Raw genomic sequence first — 18,155 nt, 5'->3', positions numbered from 1 at the left:
ACATAAGAGACAATCGTACTGCGTATCCTCCATCATCGGGGCTTATCTCGTACAAAGGGATTAAATACGCAAACCCATATAATTAATGTCTCATTTATAGCGCTATAATCGGGCCGGACCGAGTCCGTAAGTTGCGCTGCGGCACATAAACAGCTTAGCTAGCGCTACTGAAGAGGAGCGAGCACGAAGGGAGTAACGTGTGGCAGGTAAATGCAACGTTTCTAAATGCTCAACAAATATCAGCAAACACACAAAGTGTGTGCAGTTTGTCACACAGTGTGTCTGCGAGCTAAAAGAAGAGCTGCTGTATTTCAGGGAGAGCAAAGAGAGAGAAGTTCACTCAGAGATGGAGAAAGAGGACAGGAGAGGAAGAAGAGAGGTTAGAATTAAAGGTAAGGACTGCAAAATAAACTGAAGTATGCTGACGTTGTGTAATTCAAAGATTCTATGAAAATACTGCAGTTTAGGTTAGCTTGTTGTACTGTATTTACAGTAAAGCTCTGTGTTGGACTGGAGCACAGTGTTTGTGTTCATGGTCAGAGTTACAGGTTACATCAGTGCAGCAGAGATGAGTTTGAATCAAAGCTGCTGATGCTGAGATTCATTCACTGAATCCAACATTTCTACAGCCTGTATGCTGTCAGTGTAGGGGATGGAGATCAGCTCAGAGAGCTGTGAAATACTGGCTTACATCTTTGTGAGTTCAGTTCATCCACACAGAGCAGTAAACCTCAGAGCAGCAGCAGCAGGTCAGCTGATCACAGCCTGCACACCAACATCATTTACTGGAGCTCACAATAGAAAGTTGTGATTCTTCTCCCCATGCAGAGCCACTGCTGATCTTAGGGTTCCTCCACCTTCTGAATCCCACTGTAACCCCTGAGTATCCTCATGTTGGTGTTTAGGTGGAGACACAGTCACCCTCTAATATGGAGGACACAGAGAACAGAGCTGTGTTTAAATTCCCTTTAACAGTTTGTGTCCTACATAACAGTTTCAAGCTGAGTGCATTCATTAGGATTAAAATTTAGATTGGAATAACATTTGTATTCTCATGTAATATTATTTTATATTATTACAATAATATATAATGAGGTTCGGTTAGTTTTACACAAAAATAGCAGGTAGAAACATCCTCTAAAGAACTACTTTTACTTTCTTACTTTGAGTACATTTCAGAGCCTGTACTTTTTTACTTTTACTTAAGTAGAGAAGTTGAACCAGTACTTCGACTTGTACTAAAGTATTTTTTAACATAAGTACTTGTACTTCTACTTAAGTACAGAATGTCAGTACTTTTGCCACCTCTGCTTATTCATCACTATCACGACCAAGTAGCTCATCAAGGGCACCATTTCACCATGGGTGCATTACAGACAGCTGGACTGTGTCAGAGGTAAAAAGCTCATCTCCAGTGTGATTCATAAATGTTTCATGTGCAGAAAGCTCAGGAGAAAGCTTGAAGTACAGAAAATGCCAGATCTGCCAGCAGACAGAGTGTCTGTCGATCCTCCATTTACTCACACTGGGCTTGATGTCTTTGGCCCATGGAGTGTAGTGACACACCGAACCAGAGGGGGCAGCGCTGAGAACAAAAGGTGGGCTGTTATATTCAGCTGCCTTAGCACTAGAGCCGTTCATCTGGAAGTTATCGAGTCAATGTCAACCTCAAGCTTCATCAATGCTTTCCGGCGTTTCCTAGCTGTGCGAGGGCCAGTTCAGCATCTTCGTTCAGACTGAGGCACTAACTTTATTGGGGCCTGCAGAGAGCTGCAAATCAATACGACAGACCCAGAGATCAAAAGCTTCCTACAAGAGCGAGGTTGCACCTGGACATTTAATTCGCCACACTCATCCCATATGGGGGGAGTGTGGGAGAGAATGATAGGAGTTGCACGGTGCATCCTCGATGGCCTATTATTGAAAAACAGCTCCACCAGACTCACAAATAAGTAGGGGTGGGTAAAATAATTGAAGAATCGATGCATCGCAATAATTTCACGCAAAATTCATAATCACTTAGGGGGCTCCTCAGAATCGATTCACCTCCTGACACGTTGGGGGCGCTGTGTTTGGTTACTGTGCTGAGCACCTGAGCGCATAACAACAGTCATGGCGAGCAGCTGTAGAAAGCTAACTCCGTCAACTTTTAAGTCAGATGTTTGGGCTCATTTTGCTTTCCCGTCTAAATCTGGAACTCAAGATGTCGACAAAAGCAAGGTGGTATGTAAGCTGTGCCAGAGAGAATTAAAGTACTGCAGTAACACGACAAACCTGCGCAACCACTTAACCAGATACCACACAGATGCGCTACAAAAACACGAAGCACAACCTGTTGTTGTCATGCCAAGCTAAAAGGTACCTTTGCATCCCAGGCAGTAGTGTACCTGCTGAAAGGATCTTTTCCACAGCAGGTGACATAGTCACAGCCCAGAGAAGTGCATTGAAGCCTGAGCATGTGGATCAGCTGCTTTTTCTGAACAAGAATCTCCACGTGCCCACTTAGTGTGTAACCAGAAATGAAGAACTGTACTGTTACAGTACAATTCTTTATTTCTGGCTACAGTACTATAGTTCAGTTCAAGATATGTTCAAAAATTAGAGGTTAATCACTACATGTTCAAAAGCTAAGAATGTTTACAAGCACTAAACTTTTTCAGTGCAATTCAGTTGAATACAACCCTATGATTTGTGTTTAAATCTGCACTGATATGCAGAGATGTTATTGAAATGCATTTTTATTTATATTAGACTTTCAAGAGATGAGCTATGCCTAATTTTATTTTACATGCACTTTATTTTTTATTGTTTATTAAGAACAGTTTTCTACTTTAAGCACATTGCAGAAAGAAGTTTGTTTCTTTGCTCAGAAATGTGATGTTACAGAAGTTTGTATGAAAATAAATATTTTAAAAATATCAACATTATCTTAAATCATTTGTGTCTTCACAACTTTAAATCAATATCGAATCGAATCGCAACAGCAATAATCGAATTCGAATCGAATCGTGAGGTACCTAACAATACCCAGCCCTACAAATGAGGTGTTGACCACACTAATGGCTGAGGTCATGGCCATCATGAACTCTTGTCCTCTGACCCCTATCTCATCAGATGTAGAGGTCCCCCAAATCCTTTCACCTGCAATGCTGCTTACTCAGAAAGCAAGTGTCGCCTCTGCTCCTCCAGGAGACTTTGAATTGGACCACCTGCACAAAAGTCAGTGGCGCCAAGTCCAGAGCCTAGCAAACTCTTTCTGGAAAAGGTGGAGGCAAGAATATTTGACACTCCTACAGCCTAGGAGGAAGTGGACAGAAAATAGACCAAACCTCCAAGTAGGTGACGTTGTCCTACTCAAAGACTGTCAGGTGAGACGCAGTGAATGGCCAGTTGGACTTATCACAAAGGCCATCGCCAGCAGCAGTGACAATAGAGTTCGAAAGGTCATGGTCAAGACTGCAAAAGAAGGGACTGTGAAAGAGTATTTGAGACCTATTGCTGATGTTTTGCTTTTTTCTAGTAATGACAAAGATAACTGATTCAGTGAAATGAATATAGTGATATAATAGCAATTATATCAGGCGGGGAGTGTTCCGACTTGTGTAAATGATTTTATGTTTAAGAAAAGGTATGTTAAGTTTTACAATTGTGTTTACTTCCATATTTTCATGATGCTATGGTGACGCCTAGTGTTCTTTTTGAGTATTGTACAGCATGGTGGTTTCTCTCACTCCAAACCTTGGAATAGATACGTCTGTAAGTGTTGTCAGTTACAGTTTGTCATATAATACGACACATGTGAATCGTTTTCTTTGAATCATTAAGTTTGATGAAGCATCTCTGTGTTAGCCTTTTGCTACTAGCCTGTGTTATACATTGTTACCTAGCAACGATGACCATGTTTGTTAATTGCTTAATGTGAGAGTGCTTATTTTGATAAGAAATGTGTAAATACATGTGAAAGTGTGACGAGACTTTTCTAACTGACATGTGTTTTATGTCTGTTGTAGTTTTACGATTTGAGTATATCTGGGTTGCCGAGGGGTAGTAAAAGGTAGTAAATTAAATGAGGTCAAATTAAGGCTAGTAAAAGGTAGTAAATTAAATGAGGTCAAATTAAGGCTAGTAAAAGGTAGTAAACAGAATCTGACTTGGTAGTAAATTTTTCATCACTCCTTCAATATGTTTCCATTGATGCCGACTTTTTGTTTTACGTTCGTTTAACTATAAGATCTGTATAGAAATATAACTACTAAGCAGGACCTGAGCTGACATTGTTGACGAGCGGTTCCACTGTCCGATCTGCGTTGCGCATGCGCGGAGTCATTTTGCGCCTCTTCATGGGAAAATGTAGTTTTCACAACTTTGGCTCGATGACCGGCAAAGACTGGCTTAACCCTCCGGAGTACACGGATGCGCTGGCGCGTCAAAATGACATCACCAATTTTAGATGACGTAGCATCGGGACGCTGCTGCCATGAATCGAAAGTGCAGACTTCAAACTATGTACCAGTTTTTAAATGACGTTGATAGGCCAAGTAAAACCAGAGTTATGCCCAATAATTTACGCCACGCTTTTTCCTGTATATTGTCCTCACCTTCGATGCGCGTTTTGTGCAGAAAGAAACGGCGAAAATGTGAGTTTCGCTAACAGGAAGTGCTTGCTAATAAAAAAACAAAAAACAAAAAAGTAATCCCCGACAACCCCTTTCCTATTGGTGGAAAAATCAACCAATCAGAAAATTTTGCGGTAACACGCTGCAATTGGGTGCATTTGACTGCTGCGGAGCAGGTGAAAAAGTGGTAAAAGAGAAACATTACTGGCAGGTTTTGCCTGTGATGGGCCCCTCAGTCTTGTGGAGGACAGAAACTGTTTTTTGAGGCGGCATAAATAATTTGTCTAGGATCTTAATGTGAGTCCTGATTGCTCTGCAAATAGTTGTACACAAAAACACCTGAGGCCTTTCCTGCATTTTAATGTGAATAGTTGTATTTAACTTTATTTACTATATTTTTACACAAGTTTTGCAAATTTACAACTTATATTTGCATTTTAATTGTAAAAATAATTCACTAAGCATGTTTCTGATTTTTACAGTAAAAAAAAAATCTAACTTTTTTCTACTCTGATTTTATGTTTTTATGTGATTGTAAGTCCAATGTCTTAATACAGTAGGTCAAAATGAAAGAATAACTATACAGTCACACACATGAGGTCGTGCTGAAAAAAAAATTATACCAAACAGTTTCTAAAGTCAACTATGAAGCTAAAAACAAAACTAGTCAAAAATGGCCAAATATACCCCGGACCCCAGACGGTTAAGATCGAGAGGCGTTTTGTAAAGTGTGCAGAAAAATTATAAATTTGACCTGAAACGGTGTGACGGCGATCAAATCACACCGAGCATCCACCGTTCACCAGCAGCAGATTTGCGCGTGGGGAGCAGATCCCTATTTTGTTTTTTGGTGCTACACAAAGCACTGAAACTGCAACCTCAAGGTCAGCTACGAGCACAAGTATCACTGTCACACCTCAGCAGCAAACCAGTATTCCAAGATTTTATTGAAAAATAAAATAATCGGCTTGTGAAACTTGAATTTCATTGCATTTTGTTTATATTCTTAAAGAAACAAATTTAGATAGATTCAACTCATTGTCATTGTGCACACAAGGCACACAACAAAATGATTGTTCCAGATCACTCATCCAGAGACGAGCATCTGCGGTCATGCAGCTAGAGCACAACCGTAAGGCAATGTGGTTTAAGTCTCTTGACCAAGGACACAACGCAGCGTAGGGACAGGGACTCAAACCGGCAACCCACTGGCTGTAAGACAGGCGCCTACCTACTGCGCCACTTTTTGAAATGTGTTTGGCATATTAATGTTTATGAGGTCTTAGTCAAGACAAAGTCACAGTTACACCTTCAAGTAAGTGGCATACAGTTTTGTCTTTGGTGAGAGCTGGGCGATCATCTTACATGGCTTAGTGCTGTGAATCCACCGCTACCCCAAAAAAGGCTGCTGCTCGATTTCGTCCTGGTAGTAAAAATATTTTAGAGGTAGTAAAAATAGGTAGTAAAATGTAGTAAATTTAACTCTAGGATTCCTGTATAAACCCTGTATATGTGGATGAAGTGGCAGTTCAATGAAACTATAATGAAGGAAAGCCCCACTCCTCATTTTACTCTCGTTAGCTATCTGTCAGTGCTTTGTTTGGACACAACTGCCAGGACAGAATAACATCTCTGCCTCTTATCTCTTCTGGTGTTCATCATATTGTTTTATATTAACCTATAGACTTTGCCCAATTCTGTCCTGGTTTTTAACTTATTAATGATCCAAAGGGAAAAAAATCACAAAACACTTAAACTTCATGAAAATTCATCATAATTATAAGAAAGTATTGGTATCAGTGTCAGTATCAGTATCAGCAATACTGGCCCTGTATTTACTTGGTATCAGATCGATACCAAATCTTGCTGTATTGCACACCACTATCAGCTGTATCCGGGGACACAAACAGACCCACTTCCACTGTTAAGGTCACATGACTTATGGTACAAACCAACAGCCAGGTACTGTTAAGGGGTCTGGGCGATGCCAAAGCGTATGGACAGATGCAGTACAAAGGCTGTTTGTACGCGAAGCATGGCAATAGTGGAGATTTCAGGTTTCCAAAAGTCCCCAATGTCACCGGGAAAAGTCACTAAATTTGCTGCTAGTCGCTTTTTGGAAAAAACGTTTGTAACGTCTGGGTTGTGTTCGGTGGTGAAGAGGAGGCGGCGGGCGTACTTATCAGGCAGCCAAAAACACACAACCACACTGGTACTGGGAATTCCACAGTGTTATCCTTTAATAGACGTATTCTTCACCAACCTTATAAAGCCCGGTTGAACGGCTGCTGCATTATTATACATAAAAACGAGCAGTGTTCATACAACCCGTGACAATACAAAGAGTAAGTAAAGAAAATTAGAGGTCCGCCTCGAGCCAAAGACTCTTTGGATCCAGTTGATCTTTCAGAGTTAACTTCAATAGTTACTTCCTCCAAACCAGCAGCATGTTTGTTAGATCCCATTCCTACTAGAGTGTTCAAAGAAGTCTTTCCAATTATTGATGCTTCTATCTTAAAAATGATCAATCAGTCTTTATTAGTTGGCTATGTACCACAGACCTTCAAGGTGGCTGTAATTAAACCTCTACTTAAAAGCCATCACTGACCCAGCTGTCTTAGCTAATTATAGGCCAATCTCCAACCTTCCTTTTCTCTCAAAGACTCTTGAAAGAGTAGTTGTAAAACAGCTAACTGATCATCTGCAGAGGAACGGTTTATTTGAAGAGTTTCAGTCAGGTTTCAGAATTCATCACAGTACAGAAACAGCATTAGTGAAGGTTACAAATGATCTTCTTAGAGCCCCTGACAGTGGACTCATCTCTGTTCTTGTCCTATTGGACCTCAGTGCAGCTTTGATACTGTTGACCATAACATTTTATTACAGAGATTAGAGCTTGCTATAGGTATTAAAGGTACTGCACTGCAGTGGTTTGAATCATATTTATCTAATAGACTCCAATTTGTTCATGTAAATGGGGAGTCTTCTTCACACACTAAGGTTAATTATGGAGTTCCACAGGGTTCTGTGCTAGGACCAATTTTATTTACATTATACATGCTTCCCTTAGGCAGTATTATTAGAAAGCACTGCATCAATTTCATTGTTATGCAGATGATACTCAGCTTTACCTATCAATGAAGCCAGATGACACACATCAATTAGTTAAACTGCAGGAATGTCTTAAAGACATTAAGGCCTGGATGACCTCTAATTTCCTGCTTCTAAATTCAGATCAAACTGAAATTCTTGTACTCGGCCCCACAAATCTTAGAAACATGGTGTCTAACCTGATACTTACTCTGGATGGCATTACTTTGGCCTCCAGTAACACTGTGAGAAATCTTGGAGTCATTTTTGACCAGGATATGTCCTTCAATGCACATATTAAACAAATATGTAGGACCGCTTTTTTGCATTTGTGCAATATTTCTAAAATTAGAAACATCCTTTCTCAGAGTGATGCTGAAAAGCTCATTCATGCATTTATTACTTCTAGGCTGGACTATTGTAATTCATTATTATCAGGCTGTCCTAAAAGCTCCCTGAAAAGCCTTCAGCTGATCCAAAATGCTGCAGCTAGAGTACTGACAGGGACTAGAAAGAGAGAGCAGATTTCTCCCATATTGGCTTCTCTTCATTGGCTCCCTGTTAAATCTAGAATAGAATTTAAAATCCTTCTCCTCACCTACAAGGTCTTGAATAATCAGGCACCATCTTATCTAAAATTGAAAATACTTTGTTTTTCAGTGGGCTTATGTACATGAAGCTGAAACAGCAATGCATCGTAAAAAATTAATAATCAACTTTAACCCTCCAGTATTAAGGTTCAGGGAACAAAGAAGTGGTATGAAGGAAGACCCAAATCAAATTTTGCTTAGGGCCCCTTCAAGACTTGGGGCAGCTCTAGTGGTCATATTCACAGATCAGATTGCTTCAGGTTCAGGTTATTGTATTTGTACCTGTGGATACATGTTTGCACGAACAGCTTATGTTGGATGTAATAAAGAATTGATCATTATGCTTATTCTCTGAGTTGCTTGCAGTAAAAACGAACACTGTGTCCTTTCACATTTAGGTGCTTTCCGAGAAATGTCTTTTAAATGTCAACGCACTCTGTACTGTGAAAAACAGGAAATGACCTTAACCAGGCCACATGTATATGAATGTGTACGTGACCAAAAGTGAATAAAAGTAAGCTGGAGGCAGTTCCTCTTTGAGAGCACAGAGAACTCTGCCGCGTGCAGACTTGGGCCCTGTTCGCCCAGCTGTTGATCACTACTCATGTCTCTTGTGTGTTTTGTTCAGCAGATCTCCTAAACTGGGTTAGAACCCAACAGCTTATCTATCTTAAAACCTTAAAAACATGACGGGAACAGAATAAAACACAGTGAAGGAAAACAGAACGGAAAACAAAAACATGTTTTTCATCTGCCTGTGGGAAAAAAATACATACTTATGATCTTAAAAATCAAATAAGCCTCTCTTCATCATCTTCATCACTGTCAGTTTTAAAGACTTCTGATTGAGACATCACCCCCAGCCTGCCACACTCACACCAAAGTAACACAAATTGTAACTGGCATAAAATGAGGTGTTTTTTTATTGTTAATATCAAAATTAAGTAAAAGTTCTAATTTTTTTTTTAACAGAATAAATATGAGTGAAGCTTGCTGTTTCAGTGACTCCACAGCTTGATTATGAGATGGGATTGGTCTCAATGCTGTGGGTCTGCTCGGTGTGCCTGCATTCATGACGGTTACGATTAATTGAATGTGTGAAGCTCTTCTCACAGTGTCTGCACTGGTACGGTTTCTCTCCTGTGTGGACTCGTTCATGCTTCTTAAGGTCACTTGCAGTAATGAAGGATGACCCACACTGATCACAGAGGTGCTTTTTAACCCCACTGTGGATGAGTTCATGGCGTTTTAAAGCGCTTGGCATGGGGAAGCTTTTCCCACATTCTTTGCAGTAGCTCAGTCTGTGTCCAGAGTGTCTACGTTGATGCAGCGTTAGGCCTGCTTTCTTCTTGAAACTATTTCCACAAATGTCACAGCGAAACGCTTTCCCACCACCACAGCGATGACAGGGCTGAGAACTGGAGCCATCTGTGTCGCTCTGCTTCTAAACAAAGACACAAAGACAGTGTAAATATGGGAATTCCTTCAAAACTTTAATCCTGCAGGTTTCCTGAAATAAAGAGCATCTGACACCACCGTAATACTACATTAGAAGTACTGTAATACTATAATAACACCACTGTAATATATGTTTAGCAAAGACAATTTTCAAAATGCATCTGTGACTTTGATGTGGAGGACGACATAAATCATCGTATATATTCTGGCAGTTTTTTCTCAACGTTGTAATGACATCATTAAAGTCAGTTATTCTTGACAGATTATACATAAAAGCCAACATGCATTTCTCTAAAAACAGATTTTTAAAATGATCTCTTTCATGTTATCCAGTCATTTTTTGTCCCCTCAATGTAATACTTGATGGGATGCAAAACGTGGACAGTGACCATCGGCTGTGGAGTAACTGTGGGATACTTCAAGACCACTAGTTGAATGACCCACACCACACTCAGCAGCACTACAGACCAACAAACACTTCACAATGAGCAGTGAGGGATGTTGCAGACAGCGGTACCTTCAGAGGCGATTTCAGTTTTTAACTACGGTGAAATTTAATCAAGAAAACAAAATAACTTTTTCAACATTATTTTTGCTCAACAGCTTTGATGCTTCCATTTCTGCCCCTTCTTAAAAGCTCAGGTAAAGAGAGGCTTCGGTTTCAAAGATATATGTGCAGCACTGTGCCTGATGATGCAGTTCTGCCCACACAGACAGGAAGCCAGGTGAGGCAAAGATAACATGGAGACAGATAAACCTGCACCTCATAGTTTGGAGGAATAAGTTTCATTGTCAGTACTTTTAAAGGCCCACTTCCCATAATAATAATAAATTTTAATAAAAACCAAAAAACTGTTTAACCTTTAACATCAGTGATTGCTGCCGATGCACCTGTGGCCTGCCCTTACCTGCTGTGATCAGCTGGTTAATACCAAGCGTATCACCACTGAGACGTCTGATCTTTGAATTATGGGACGGTTTGTCCTATCAAAAAAATTCTAAACGGCTTCTGAAAGCTGAGAAATTGCGCTTCACACCCAGCATATGGTTATTATAGTAATTGTTGCTGGAAGTCCGGGAACGGCGGCACCTTTGAAGTTAAGGGTTAATGAGCTGTCAACAGTCAGGGTAAAGATAAAAAAATACAAACACATACCTCGCAGTGACTGCACTTCCTGCTGTGGATCTGTTGGTGTACTTTAAGGTAATCTGGATCTTTAAAAGCCTTATCACACAGCTCACATTTATAAGGTCTCTCCTCAGTGTGGGTAAACTTGTGGATGTGTAAGTTGTTGTATGTGACAAACCGTTTGCCACACTGATCACAGCAGTACACATTGTGTCCCGTGTGAATGCGCTGGTGTTTATTCAGAGTTCCCATCTGCCTGAAGGTTTTTCCACAGATGTCACAGCTGTATGCCTTCATTTCAGAGTGGGTAACCAGATGATTCCTTAAGGTGTACCTGCGAGTGAAGGTCCTGCCACACTGATCACATCTGTAAGGTCTCACTCCGCTGTGGAGGAGCTTGTGATTTTCCAAGCTTTGTTTCTTTGTGAAACACTTCCCACACCGATCACAACTGTACGCTTTAACGCCACTGTGGATTCGATGATGACTTTTTAGGTCAGTCTTCTGAGTAAAAGACTTTCCACACAAATCACATCTGAATGCTTTAACTCCACTGTGGATGAGTTGGTGTCTTGTCAGATTTCCAGCCTTGGAAAAAAACTTCCCACACAGCTCACACCTAAACGGACTCTCTCCAGTGTGGATGACTTGATGTCTTTTTAGGAAAATCTTTGCAGTAAAAGGCTTCCCGCACTCATCGCACCTGTAGATTTCCTCGCCCTTCCTTCTGTGAGGTTTGTCGGCCTCCTGAGAGCGCTGACTTCTCACTCCATGTTGGTCCTGCAGTGACAGAGATACAAACAGAGGCAGTGAGTGAAATTCAGCCATGGAACAAACTGATTAGATTAGATTAGATTGGATTAAACTTTATTAATCCCTTTAGCAAGATTCTATCAGGAAAATTAAAGTTACTAGTTTTAAATTCCACCTGGAAGAACATGGAGACAGGTCCTGTTTCATACTGAACATTGTATTCATCATGTCACAGCTGAAAGATGCATCAAGATGTTTCCAATCAAAAATGAGGGAGGTTAACCCTATAACTTTGGGCAATCACTGCTGAAGCGCTGGTTTCCTGCCCTTACAAGCCAGGAACAGCTGGCTAAGACAGCGTATCACTGCTGAGGGCTTTTTACCTTAATTCTGTGACTGTTTGTCCTATTGGAAAAATTCAAATGGTTCCTGAAGCCCAGAAATTGCACTTCACAGCCACATAGGGTTATTACAATATTTTTTGAGATGTTTTTGAGCTTTGAGATGTCCTGTTAAACTTTGGTGCTTTTTGTCTTTTCCTTACTTACTGCTAATTAGGACCATAATAAATCAAACCATCAGCAGGTGATAAAGTCACACAGGTTCAGTAATAGTGTCGGTGATTTTTGTCTCACCTGTTGTGTTGAGCTCATTGTTTCCTCTGCAGGGGCTGAGCTGAGTCCAAATGGATGAATATGTTCCTCTGCTGCTCCGTCAGGCTCTCCTCCTCCTGCTGCTACTCAGCTGGGACACAAAGTATCTGATCCCTGACAAAAAGAAGCAGAGCAAACAAAAACCTGAGCAGAGCAACATTTAGAAGATGCATTTGTTCCAGCAGCTACAGGATGGTTTCTACAGGCTGAAGAACAGCAGTCAGTGCAGGAATCAACATCTGCACACTGATTTTCTATTAGAGGAACAAAGTGAATGCAGACACACACACAGAGACAGACTCTCCAAACCCTCAAAACAAGCTTTGTGTGTCTGTCAAAATGCTTTGTACACATCCTGCTGGAATCAGTGTTGTTACAGCTGCAGTCAAAGCATCATGGAAACCATGAAGAAGGTAAAGACGGCACAGTTCAGCCTCTGATCATGAGATCACTCAGAGATGGACCCTAAAAGAGACTAGCGACAAATTTAGCGACTTTTTCCGGTGAGGTCGGAGAGTTTTGTTAACCTGAAATCCTTCGCTGTCCCCGTGTTCTGTGTACATACAGCCTTCATACTGCGTCCGTTCGTACGCTTTGGCGTCGCCCGGACCCCCAAGAGTCCCTGGCTGCAGGTGAGAGAGCGCCGCCATACGCAGCAGAAGTTAGTTTGTACCATAAGTCATGTGACCTTAATAGCAGAATTGGGTCTTTTACGTGTGCTTGCAGACGGTGCATTGAGTGGGTGGCCCGTTGCTGTGATACATCAGCGCAAATGTCTGTGGATTTACTGAGATGCTAAAATCCTGCAGATGGAAGTTTGTTCAGTAGTCACAGTACTGGATGTACAGGAGTACACACAGGAGGAAGTACTTCCCAGTGAAGCAGACTTCACCAAACTGGCTTTATAAAGAATCAGTCAGCATTTTGATATTTTTGCTCTGGATCTTTTTAATTTACATTTTAATATCACAGCTGTGAGTCTTTTTATAGAGAAAAAAAAAGCATTAATTATTTGAGGAGCATTATTATTTAAATATGCCAATAGTTTAATTTTTAGCAATTTCTACAGCTACAGCTGAATGTTAATAAAAGTGTCTGAGAGACATTTGGGACATGTAGCTTTGACTCTGAAGGGCCTTTTTGTTTATACCTTTGGGAAGAAAAATATATGGAGATGTTACTTCTTTTTTTATACCCCAGCCCTAACTCAGACTAGTGGTGGGCGGATCGATCCAAAATATCAATATTATCGATACAACGCTGGTATTGGTATCGAACAATACTAGCGTGATAGGATCGATACTTTGTCTCCTGTAAGTTCAGTGTGTTGCTCCTGTTCATCCGGGAGCAGATATGTCTGTGCAAACACAGCTCCTCTCATGCAGGCACTCTTTGCTCCGCCCCCTCCTCCCTGCACTGCTGTGATTAGTTGTCTCCAGTCACGTGACTCAGCGGCACTGAGCAGTCATGTCGGCTGCAGTGAGTGAGAAAGCGGAGCGTCGTGCAGCTGTACTTTACAGCTGGAAATGGAAACAGTGTAAACAGTGACGCGTTTTGGGAGGAAACTCTCTACTGTGGGGACACCATGGATTTATTTAAAGATGTGAGAGAGGACGAAAAGAAAAAGCTTTGTTCCCGAGGAGCAGGAGGAAGGAAATCCCTCATATGCTACTTTCACACCACCGAGGAACCGGTTCGCGTGCCAGTGCTCGTGCTGTTCCCAATGAACCGGCGAAACGCTTAAGAACGGGCCCGCGTTCCCACCGCGTTTCTGTGAACTGCTCCTTTATGTATGAGTGTGGGCGGGTCCTCGTCTGGACACGAAGCTGAAGCGCACAAACGTGGGAGAACACGCTCCCCTTTCAAATACGTTTTAGGGTCCAAACCAAACTACTGCAGCATCTGTGTGCAGCACAGAGGGAAACACAGACAGCAATCAGAGCAAGACGACAAGTACGCACTTTGTGTCCTTTTATCTGTGATACAAAGCAGCAGGTTCAGCCTTAGAGCCCAACCTAATTCACAGCCGTGAAAATCGCTTCGCTTTTCTCCTGTAATACACATGTAATATGGTAGAAAACGTGATGATGAGACGGCAGAGTCACGCCCTTCTGCCGCTTTCAGCACATGTTCTTGGTTCGAGACCAGCTAGTTTGCGGGGCCGGAATTGAACCCGTTTTTTAGCCGAGCACCGGGAAAACCCGCCTAACGGTTCAAATTACGGCACCGGCTCCGGAACCCTGTTGGTGGGAAAGAGGCCAGACAGACCCAAATAAAGGGGGCTCCTTTTTGACGCTAGAAAAACATTTACTTTCACTCCATCTGAGATCACCGTCTCTATAACGGCTCCGCCCCTTTGCTCAACCAGACTTTAAGTAAAACAGCTGACTGCTGTTGGTGTGTTATCAGTTTTTTTGTTGAGAGCTGTGTGAGCATAATCTTGTAATGCTTTATACAAGCATTCTCCTAAACACGTTTCTCCTGCAGGTCTATATTTAGTCACTAATCGGGGATTAAAGTATAAAAAAATATTTTGATGGTGAAGGGGTCCTTCTGGTACAGAATGATTGCTAGTGCTAATAGCTGCGCTTGCTAGTAGTATGTGGTACCGGTTGTTAAGCGATGACATAGAATTCCATTTCTGGGTCCAAACTGTCACGTGATCAATATCCTGCAGTGCTGTGTCTCTGGTTGTTTTAACCGATGCGACTCGAAAAAAAAACACACTCAGCTGTGATTTACTGATGAGAAAGAGAAGCGGAAATGGCTGCAGCTGATAAAGTATGTTACAATCATCTTTAATTTAATCTTTAACAGTCATTGATTTGCCACTGCTGTTTATTTAGGAACATTTGGACCCGGAAATGACGTCAGATTTAAAGACCTGATAGCGATCCATTCTGGGAGCTGAAGTAGAGAAAAATATAACAGCTGAAATTCTCAGCACAGCGAGCACAAACACACAAACACACGAACACGCAGAGAGCGGTGGAGGCGGAACAACATGTCAGCGATGATCCACTCAGTGTTAAAGGGAATCCGGTGTCGAAGAACTTTATAGAATCTGACGTGGGTTTTTTTCTAACTCCTGATCCACTCCATTCCAGTAGGTGGCGGTAATGCAGCTCTAAGCTGGTTTGGTCAACCACAAACCCACAAGAAGAAGAAGACGACAATGATGGAGAACTGCAGTGGTGCTGATGTGGCTGAAACGGTCCACTTACATTGAGACACACACACACACACACACACACACACACACACACACACACACACACACACACACACAGGTGGAAACGGGACACGGCCCTCACTGACGTCCAGATATTTAAAAAGGCTGATTCAGCTTTATTACTGCAGGCTCTGAATCGTACTCAGAGCATGAAAGTGTAGAAGCAGCTGTTTGGAGGACGTTTCTAACAGCTGTTTCTGTGCAAAACTAACTGCACCTCGTGGCATATTAATCATAAAATAATCCAGGGGAGCAGGAGCTACTGTTTGAGGTCATGTACTCTAACATCTGTAATGTAAAACTGAAGCAGAGGAAGAAAACAGCTGTACCTGCTGTAACCCTCACTGTACATGGTTACTTTGTTTCCACAGCTAAGCAGAAAAATGAGCAGTGTTTGATAACTTATGCATAAATGACCTTTTTTGGCTCTGTGTGTTTTATGTCAGTGCTGTGTGATAAACCCGATGAGTGAGTCAGGAGCAGCATTGTTGTTCATGTGCTGCTGTTCCCTCAGTTTGCTGTCGGGAAGGCGAGCAGTGAACTGCAGATGATTAATCCCAGATTACGCCCACTCCACCGCAGATAACCTGCTCTGACTGTCACAAACACCCACTCCACCTGAGCGCAGGTCAGTTGTGGGGTATGTCGGCGCAAAGAATTCAAAATCTTGACAAAACAAAACCCCACCGATCCAGCCAATCAGCAGCCACTAAACAACATCAAAGTGTGCAGCTCAGCTGTGAACAACAAACCAACAACAACATGTACCTGATTCTGCAGTCTCTGGTGATGTGGACGCTGCAGAAAGCCTTTATGCTTCATGAACTGTTATGAAGTCCAGTTTGAAGCCCACTGCTGTGTGCTGCACAGCACCGACTGACTGTCAATGAAAACTGACATTATTTGGTTGTTTTCAAGTAGAAAACAGTTTCTGTGATTATTCTGATCATTATAGTTCTGACTGTAAAACGTTACTATTTTATAGCCATCAATAAACAGCTGGGATGATGGAGAACACTCAGACTCATGAGCTGTGAAACTTTCTTCCTGTGTCATTTACTTCTTTGCTGTGTAAAACGTCACTTTCCAATAAGAACATCAGCTTTGAGCTTCTGTACAAAGATGCTGTGTTTAACCACTAGAGGGCAGAAGCAGCTTTGCTGTGTTATTACCGGAGATCGTTAAAAATACTAACATTGCGCCACTGACGGTTAGTTTCAGAGCTCTACTAACTGTTCGTAACCAACCAGTTTCCTCCGCATGTCCCGTTCACGGTCCCATTAAAAGCCATCCAGCCGGTCAGGGGGACGCGCAGGCGCAGATGCGGCGCTCCTGCAGCAGGGCTGCACCTATCCGCTCCCTCCCTCAGTTAAACCGGAAAGCCTTTTTCATTCTCTCCTCATGAACAATGCTCCAATAACGTGTCTGATACAGCGGTGCGGCTTTAGGGACGGAGTATTCGCCGTGTTTGTGTTTTGATTTTTCCCGGTTTGTCGCAGCGGCTCCGGGATCATCAGTCTGACCGACTCCCCCCGGCAGCACCGGGGAGAGCAGCCGAAGACCTCCTCCAGGAGCTGCGCTCAGGAAGACCTGAATTCGGGTTAAAGCCAGCTCGGTGCTTACCTTTAGATGATCCGGACCCGCACACCGAACCTGGAGCGCTTCTCCTTCCTCCTCGTCTTCCTCTCTACTGGCGGTTGTCAAACAACGAATGGCTGAAATACCGCCACCAGCTGGCGTGGAGGAGCTGAAACACTTCATCTTCGTCTCCTTTCTTCCTCTCCTTGCTGTTTCCTTCTTTCCTTCACTTCCTGCCTCATGAAGCTCACAGATAAATCTGTGGTCACGCTTTTGTGACTTCCTTTAATTTCCTTTTACTCTGAAGTGATGTGGTAAGAGGGGCTGCAGGGTGGTCCCTGGACACAGTGCAGCTGAGGAGCATCACAGACCGAGAGTTGAGGGTAAAAGCTTTGAAACGAATGTGTCTGGTTTGGAGTAACACGGCTGCATCACAGGACAGACTGAAAACACAGAAATGTCGGAGGGTCATCTTTGGTGTGCCTGTGGTGTCAGCACAGCAGGAAGCCGTGTGCAGGAAGAGGAAACACAACAAATCAAACTGCTGAAACAAAGTAACACCGAGCTATGAAACCTTTAAGCTTTCTCATGGCCAAAAAACCCACAAAATAAGCTGCAGAGCAGTCACATCATCATCACACACAATCAACAGGAGTTCTTATAGGGGGTGAGAGGAAATGTGGCCCCTGAACCTTTGTGACATCAGAGCAAAGATCTTCATGGAGACGTAACCAAAATTTCATGCACTCAGTTTAAAGTTACAGAAACGGTTACACTTCATGTAAATGTGCAGCCAGAGCGACCACAGTGTGTGCAGTCTCCATTGTTACTGTATAAAAGCTGTTAACCTTTCATTTAACTCACCTGCCACTTCATTAGGTACACCCTGGGTTGGACCCCTTTGACCTTCAGCGTCAGTAAGACGCTGCAGCCATCAGAGGATGGTACACCGTGGTTACAAAGGGATGGAAACAGCCAGGGCTGGGAGATACGGACCAAAAGTCTCGATATTTTCTAGCTGAATGGTGATATATGATATATATCTCAGTATTTGTT

The 18,155-nt window shown here is 42.3% G+C and overlaps 1 protein-coding gene across 3 annotated transcripts; it reads right to left on the bottom strand.

The window, feature by feature from the left end:
* Positions 1 to 9,291: 9,291 nt before the first annotated feature.
* Positions 9,292 to 17,218, bottom strand: LOC115799136 (zinc finger protein 595-like). Of its 3 annotated transcripts, XM_030756143.1 has the most exons (5): positions 17,145 to 17,203; positions 16,290 to 16,401; positions 12,272 to 12,403; positions 10,911 to 11,663; positions 9,292 to 9,740 (listed from the first exon to the last, which is right to left on the bottom strand). In XM_030756143.1, exons 3-5 carry the CDS (start codon positions 12,287 to 12,289, stop codon positions 9,315 to 9,317), a joined length of 1,197 nt encoding a protein of 398 aa, XP_030612003.1. In that variant the 5' UTR covers positions 12,290 to 12,403; positions 16,290 to 16,401; positions 17,145 to 17,203; the 3' UTR covers positions 9,292 to 9,314. The 3 variants fall into 3 exon arrangements, with proteins under 3 accessions (XP_030612003.1, XP_030612002.1, XP_030612004.1); XM_030756142.1 differs by lacking the exon at positions 16,290 to 16,401 and having other exon boundaries at positions 17,145 to 17,218; XM_030756144.1 differs by lacking the exon at positions 16,290 to 16,401 and having other exon boundaries at positions 9,292 to 9,737; positions 17,145 to 17,218.
* Positions 17,219 to 18,155: the final 937 nt, after the last annotated feature.

Source organism: Archocentrus centrarchus, chromosome 20, assembly GCF_007364275.1.
Source record: "Archocentrus centrarchus isolate MPI-CPG fArcCen1 chromosome 20, fArcCen1, whole genome shotgun sequence".
NCBI lineage: Eukaryota > Metazoa > Chordata > Actinopteri > Cichliformes > Cichlidae > Archocentrus > Archocentrus centrarchus.
Note: the sequence above shows the minus strand (reverse complement) of the source record. Positions and strands in the feature narration are given on the sequence as shown.